Source organism: Clupea harengus, chromosome 16 (genome assembly GCF_900700415.2).
Source record: "Clupea harengus chromosome 16, Ch_v2.0.2, whole genome shotgun sequence".
NCBI lineage: Eukaryota > Metazoa > Chordata > Actinopteri > Clupeiformes > Clupeidae > Clupea > Clupea harengus.
The window spans coordinates 13,273,282-13,280,781 of NC_045167.1; the positions used below are offsets into that span (position 1 = coordinate 13,273,282).

Below are 7,500 nucleotides of genomic sequence, written 5' to 3' on the forward strand. Positions count from 1 at the left end.
ACAGCTCTTATTGGAATTCTAAGCATTAGGCCTTGCTGTTGTTTTATTAGGAAAGTGGTGCATTGAGTGTGTGCTGTTGGCAACTCCCTAAGGTGAGTCCAGCTGCCAGGAGCTTTTTCTTACCAGGGTTAGACTGCCATCAAGTGGTAGCAGAACAAACTACACCCAATCCACTGGCCTCGGAGATGTGCATGAAGACTGACATTCATTCTGGATGAAATTCAGACCAGACATACATATATTACAATATATCACAAAATCCTTTTTTACATGGTTATATTAGTATAGCATAACTGTAGATACTTTGAAACTTGTCATAGAAAAAGAGCTTTAGGTTGGTATTGAACTCAAGGAGTCATTACGGCTGAGAATCTCCTTTCAGCAATGCTTGAAACAATAATTGTTTGTGAAAAAAGCTTGAATGATTGATATAGGGCTGTATGAATGAGAAAATGGAAGTATATAGTGCCAGTACAAAATGGCTGTCACAAATCAAAAACAACTGTTTCTTCTGTATGCCTTTTGCAGAGTGTCACACAGCTATGCCTGCTGATATCGTCTTCCTTGTGGACGAGTCATGGTCTGTGGGCCCCACTAGCTTCCAGCAGGTGAAGGAGTTCATATCCTCTTTCATGCGTGCCTTCCAAGACAACACGCTGGGGGAGGAAGGTATTCGACTTGGGGTCACCATCTACTCCGATACCCCAAGGTAAGATCAGTTTGCATGGCTGAAATATGCTGGTGGATGTGATAGAATAGCAGCTGAGTAACTTTGTATGACAGGTATGATATTGGAGCTATTGCTAAGGTATGCAATGTGCATAGTAAGGTCATAAAACTATTACCATATGACCTTTATCTACCTACCCTGGGAGTGCTTGTCAATATATGAGTCAGGAGTCTGTGCTGTCAAGGGTTTTGTAAAGGTAGAAACTGGTGAATCTTGACCTCAGATGGAGCATATCAGTGTTCTCCTGTAAAGTCCCACAAGCCTATGGTGTCACATATCATCTTACCATCTGTCACGTCAGTGAGTCTATGATGTATGACATCAAACAACGATTAGTGTCAGTGTAACACTGAAAAGCTAAAGTTCTACACGGAGGCAGAACAAAAGGTCTCATGCATTAAACTGACTGACTGGCTCTTTTCCATTTTTAATTCCGCTGTGATGTAACCCACACGACCATTAATTTATATAATAATAATAATAATAACTAGAAAATGCATTTCCTGAAGGAAATACCAGTGCATGAAATGCAAAAGTTAAGAAAGGAAGAAGAATAGAAAGAAGAGTGAAAGAAGGAAAGAAGAAAGGAAAGAAGAGTGGAAGAAGGAAAGAAGATAGGAAGAAGGAAAGAAAAAAAGGAAAGAAGAGTGGAAGAAGGAAAGAAGAAAAGAAAGAAGAGTGGAAGAAGGAAAGAAGAAAGGAAAGAAGAGTGAAAGAAGGAAAGAAGAGTGGAAGAAGGGAAGAAGAAAGGAAAGAAGAGTGAAGAAAGGAAGGAAGAGTGGAAGAAGGAAAGAAGAAAGGAACAAAGAGTGAACAAGAGTGGCTCTAGATAAAGAGATAAAGAGAAAGTGAAGAGGGAAAATATTGAAAGAAGGAGAGAAAAATGGAGTGAAGCAGAAAGATGGAGTGTGAGAGAAAGTAGACAGAGAGATAAAGAGAAAGATGGAGAGAAAGAAAAGTAGAGTATGGAAGGTGTCAATATTCCTAGTTATACAGTTGAATGGAGAGGGACAGAGAGAAGAGGAGCCTTGGAACCTTGGCGCAGGTGTCAGTGAAGCACAGGTGCAAGCCAGTTTAATTCCCCTATTATGATGTCATAATGGCCCAATGTAAGTCAATGGGAAAATTTGTATTAGTTTTTCTTTAATATCTTAAAAAGTATAAAGTTCAGAAAAATACATAGCATAAGTGTCCTTTACAAGACCTACGCGACAAAGTTTGAACGAAGTTTCTACGTTAAGCGGTTCGAGCTGAATTAATCGCAGAAGTCGGGAAGAAGAAGAAGAAGAAGAAGAAGTATAAGAAGCCTAGGAATAACAATTCATAGTTTTCAGTCACGTGACTACAATAGGTAGCTGGCGGGCAAAAAGAACAGCGAAACAGCGAAAATGGCGTTAAACGGTGGACAACTTCGAGCAGTGTCCTACTCAACTAAGATCGCCATGAACCACAGACCATACCACTATAGCCAGACAGAGATATTTAGAAAAAAATACAATTTTAGGAGTTTGTGATCCATTTACTGCACCCGCTGACATTTTTATTTCTTTAACCTCGACGAAGTCCCTGCCTGAGCTCCAGTGTGGAGATATTTACATCTATCTAATAGAAAAAAAACTTCCCCCTACACATCTCAATAACTGAAAGCCTACAAAAGCACAGATAGTTATTTAATTGTCAGAAGTGGATGGGTTCACAACGCTGTCGTCTGGAAGGTGAAAACAATAGCTAGCTACCAGCTAGCGAGCTACCTGCTGTTAGCTAGCAGCCTTTAGCCTACCCAACGCTGTTCTTTATCATTTGACACAATTTCCTGGTTTAAACAAGTACGAACGCCTGGTCTGGCGAATGACAACTTAAATTATCTTCCCATATATTTCATACTGGCATTGTAGTATTACCAGTTGGATGACAAAATACACTAGCCTAGCCTACTTGCTTAGGTAGGCTACTTGTCGCAATCTCAGAGCAGAAACCGGGTAATCAATTTGAATTGTGTTGATGCTTTGTTTCTTGACTTTATTACTTGATCTATTGCCGTTTTAGGTAGTTATTCTGATAAATGAGGCGACCTGAACAGGGTGACTGATTTTATTGCCAGCTCCAAAAGTAAGGCTACTTTACTGTGTGTCCGAGAAAAGTTAACCCAGAAGACGTCTACAATCAGCTGGCAGCAATGTGGGCGGGTTTTAAATGTGATAAAAACTAAATCCGGGCTTGTCTCCTCGCCGATTTGAACAGCCAACCGAGCAACAACTGTCTAGCATTTTACTACCTGTCAGACAATGTTAAAGCGGAGATATTAAATTATCTTGAATGAAAGGTGGTCGGTTCCTGTATAAACTCCAGTGTTAGACAGCTGTGGAATGCTTTTCTTGCCCGCCAGCTGGTCATTCTGACGTCACGTGAAAACTATGAATACAGGGCATTTCATGCACTGTAATAATGATGATAATAATAATACATCACATTTATATAGCGCTTTTCAAAGTTCTCAAAGACGCTTAACATACTGCAGGAATATAAGTATGTCTCAGGCTATGGAGTGCAGTGCCCTTCAGTGTTTGAAGCTCAGACCACAGGGTCATCCAGTAGTGCTTTAAATAGCAACATTCTGGGGTAAAATGTCTTCGGTTTTGCGTATATTGCCACTATTTTAAACCTCCCTTAAGCCTATACATCAGTGTCCTAGAGCTGGAATGGATCCAGACAGCAGGATCAGGCCCAGATTAGCAGCCAACTGGGTGTGAGTTGTAAAGTGCGGCACTGAGGGGAGCCCCATTAACCCCAGGGCTGACAAGCTGTCTCTCTCTCTCTCTCTCCCCAGGATGCGCATCGCTCTGACGGACTACTCGACCCTGGACGAGGTGCTGAGGGCCGTAGAGGAGATGCCCTACGAAGGAGGTGGCAGCCGCACTGGGGAGGCCTTGGAGTTCCTCGCTGAGTCTGTTTTTGGGCCTTCCATAGCCAGGGACAACACCCCCAAGGTAAAGTTTCCACTTATATCACACTAACAGAACATTATTAAGTGTCCTAGTTCTGTTCGGTTGCCGGTAGCTTTAGCCCTGTTTTTTCTACGAGTTCACCATGGAAACGTCTATCTTAATTCAGTGTCCTTCCCTACAAGGAGCTAATGTACCCTACTTTTGTGAGTTTCTTTCAGCAACTCTGTCGTTCTGTTTAGACTCTCGTACTTCTGGTCACCTTCTCGGATATTCCTAGTACCAAAACTTTATGCCAGGAACAAAAAGCATGGCCTCATACTGGTATGGCTGTGGTGCACCCCTGAGATCTCGGCACACAGGCATCAAAGCTCTTGTGCTGAGCACGGCACCATGCTGGGCTGAGCTACAATACAGCATCTCGCACTCCTTCCCCACCCTCCCAAAAAAACAAAGCCATCATTAAAATTCCACCCTGTCCTTTACTGCGGAACACCTGATGTGTAAATGAGATGGGTATGCACGTGGAGGAAGAGACGTTCTCTCTGCACGAAATATGCAGAAACGTCGGAGGTAATACTGAGAACATACCACATCGCAGCTACAGGGCCAGTATGAATGCTAATGAATCTAACGCCATTTATTGCACCTGAACTCCAGACGAACCACGAGTACATTTTTCATCACTGGCCGTATTATCATTCCCGTGTGCGTGCACGAGACTGGGGTCCCAGGGATAACTCACTGCGTGGTTCAATTATGAATGTAATACTCTGCGTTAAAACATGTCAAGTATCTTCAAGGGCACAAAGATTATGGCTAATGCATTCACATGCTACTGCATAGAGTGAAATATCGATTTTGTTGAGTGACCCTTAGTGAACTCCTAGGCATTGCTGTGACGTTCGTTACTTTATTACGCATGCAAACGTATAGAGTGACTATCTAATCTATGACTTTCTAATCTATACACTAACTGGTTTCTTCAACGGACAATTTTCAGATCGCTATTCTTATAACCAATGGCCGATCTGATGATGCCATTGACGGGCCAGCGAATGCAGTGAGAGACAGTGGCATCTCACTCTTTGCCGTGGGTAAGTACGTCACTTTTATCATCAGTAAATCCATCACTTTTGTCATAGTGGCCACAAAGCAGCACTGTCATTTGTATGCTCTGTGTAAGTAGGTTATGCACATATGTGCACTTTCATGCCCTAGCAGGTGTGCGCCTTGTCCATGTGCCTCAAGCATCTCTCTCTCTGTTCCTATCTCTCTCTTTTTCTCTCTTGGTCTCAGCCTGACACCCAGAGCGCTGAAATAATTACAGCTCATTAGCCAGCAGCGGACTAATTGCTGTAATTTTTCATAGGATCCCCCCAACACCGCCTCCCACCAGTCTACCCCCCCTCCCCTCCCACACGCAAAGTTATGACTGTCCAATCAATCTTCCCCCAAGAGGGCCAGATAAATCACCCCAAGCTTAACTCATCCCTGACTCACGTGTGTGTGTGTGTGTGTGTGTGTGTGTGTGTGTGTGTGTGTGTGTGTGTGTGTGTGTGTGTGTGTGTGTGTGTGTGTGTGTGTGTGTGTGTGTGTGTGTGTGTGTGTGTGTGTGTGTGTGTGTGGAGGTGAGTGGCTTCATGTAGCCTGACGTGTGTGTGTGTCTGAAGTCATCATTCACTGTTCCGAGACACAGGCACCGAACAGGAGATGCTGTGTTTGATATGTAGTTCTTCTCTGTTTCTGCTCTGGCATCTCTTCTTTTGGGAGCAGTGTGGGATCAGTCATTCATGCTCTGACAGGCTGCAATTAGTCCAGCAGCTCATCCCTCTTCCAAGCAAATGAGTGGAGAAATTTTGGACTGTGTGCTCGAGAACACTTGCATTATGTAGTACGTCCAGTGTGAATTATGATTAAAAGACCCCTGTGTTCAAGGATTTCAAATAAGTGTATTCAAAGTTTATGAAAATGGAAACTTTTATCAAAGTTTATGAAAACCTTTTATACAATTGTAGCCAAAAACTGCTTTCTCTAGCTGTGGCATGAAGAGATAGCGAGTGAGCCTTTGGTCTAAGAGAGGCTGTGTTTTTGCAGGGGTGAGAAACGCGGACGTGACGGAGCTGCGACGCATGGTGACGGAGCCGTACGAGGAGCACCTCCTGATGAGCGCAGACTTCTCCTACCTGGACGACCTGCTGCTCCGGCTCTCACGCAGGGTCTGCTTCAGCGCCTCCGAACCTCCTCGACCCGTCACAAAGAGGCAACCAGGTCAGACACACACACACACACACACACACACACACTCACACTCACACTCACACACACACATGAAGTTAAATGATGAACAAGTTGGCACAGACACATTCATATTCAAAAACTGTGGCATTCACTCTTCATCTCTCGGTCAAAAAGAACAACTATTTATAGACCTGAGATATGAAAATTTGAAACATCAAGCTCAAAATCAAATCAAACTTTCTGATTTCCATAAATGAGACTTTCCTGCTGTTTACCCTCTGATGTTTAATGTTTGACTATGGATCCTGAGATATGACCTCTTCACTGGCACTTTTATGAGATTTACACAGTGCAGTGGGGTGATGACGTTGGTTTTCTAGATAAATAGAGAATAAAAGCAGTTTATTTTTGATGTCTGAAATGAAAGCGGACCTCTTTGCATATTCATATTACTGTGCTTGTGAACATGTCATTAAGTAAAGTTCCTGTCATTAACCTCCTATCATCACCCTCATCCCTTTTTTGTATCTCTCTCTCTCTCACTCTGTCTGTCTGTGTCTCTTTCCCTTTCTCTCTCACTCCATCTCTGTCCCTCTCATTAATATCCCCCTGTTTCTCTCTCTCTCTCTCTTTCACTCTGTCTGTCTGTGTCTCACTTTCCCTTTCTCTCTCACTCCATCTCTGTCCCTCTCATGAATATCCCCCTTATCACTCTCTTTTTCTCTCTCTCTCTCTCTCTCTCTCTCTCTCTCTCTCTCTCTCTCTCTCTCTCTCTCTGTCTGTCTGTCTGTGTCTCTCCACCCCTACCTCTCTCCCTATTCCCTGCCTCCCTTCCTGTCCCTCTCCCTGCAGCGGAGGCTTTAGTGATCGTGGGGCCGAGGGACCTGCAGGTGAGTGAGCTGGCCTACAGCTCCCTTAGGCTGACCTGGAGTCCAGCCACCGGAGACGTGACGGGCTACAGGCTGCTGGTTAGCCCGCTCTCCCTGAAGGGACACCTGCTCTCGCCTCAGCAGAAACAGGTGAGCAAGCCGGAGAGGACGGAGGACTTACTTCCACTGCACAGGAGACCTAACAACAGATGGTGACAGAAGAGAGAGGGACAAATAGAGAGAGGGAAAGAGAGAGAGATGAACTACCACTCTACTACTCACCACTCTTAACCTGCTGAAAGGGTCAGCATTGATGGTAAAATGCCTTAGACCAGGGAAAGGGTTCTGCTCTAGTATTAGTTAAGCTGCTGAAAAATATTCAATCATTGACCCAGACTTCAATCTTAAACTTACTGTAGTCCTGTCATGTCCCATGAAGAATTATTAGCATTTTTAATTTCAGCAAAGGTGTTAGAGCATTCATATGGTTCTCTGTACCGTGTGTTTTATATGGACTGCAGTGTGATGTGTGTATTGGGAATTGAAATTCAGCAGATGTTTCAAGAGAATTTGTCATAGTACGGATCTGAAGTGTTTATGGTATGTGTCATACAATAACAGTGCAAACATCAGTACAGTATGTCCTTAAATTAGCTAATAAATCAAATTGATAACCCCATGGTTCCTGGAATTGTTATTTTACGAAAGATCTTTAGTA

At 43.5% G+C, this 7,500-nt stretch overlaps 1 protein-coding gene across 5 annotated transcripts in view; it reads left to right on the plus strand.

Annotated features, from left to right (window-relative positions):
- Positions 1–3,368: 3,368 nt before the first annotated feature.
- Positions 3,369–7,500, plus strand: part of col7a1l (collagen type VII alpha 1-like) — a 41,564-nt gene continuing 37,432 nt past the window's right edge. For all 5 annotated transcript variants that reach the window (XM_031583165.2, XM_042710073.1, XM_031583161.2 and 2 more), the window contains exons 1-5: positions 3,369–3,476; positions 3,558–3,717; positions 4,676–4,769; positions 5,770–5,943; positions 6,766–6,932. In XM_031583165.2, the coding sequence (XP_031439025.1) occupies positions 3,430–3,476; positions 3,558–3,717; positions 4,676–4,769; positions 5,770–5,943; positions 6,766–6,932 (642 nt within the window). In that variant the 5' untranslated portion in view covers positions 3,369–3,429. The remainder of the gene's footprint in view (positions 3,477–3,557; positions 3,718–4,675; positions 4,770–5,769; positions 5,944–6,765; positions 6,933–7,500) is intronic.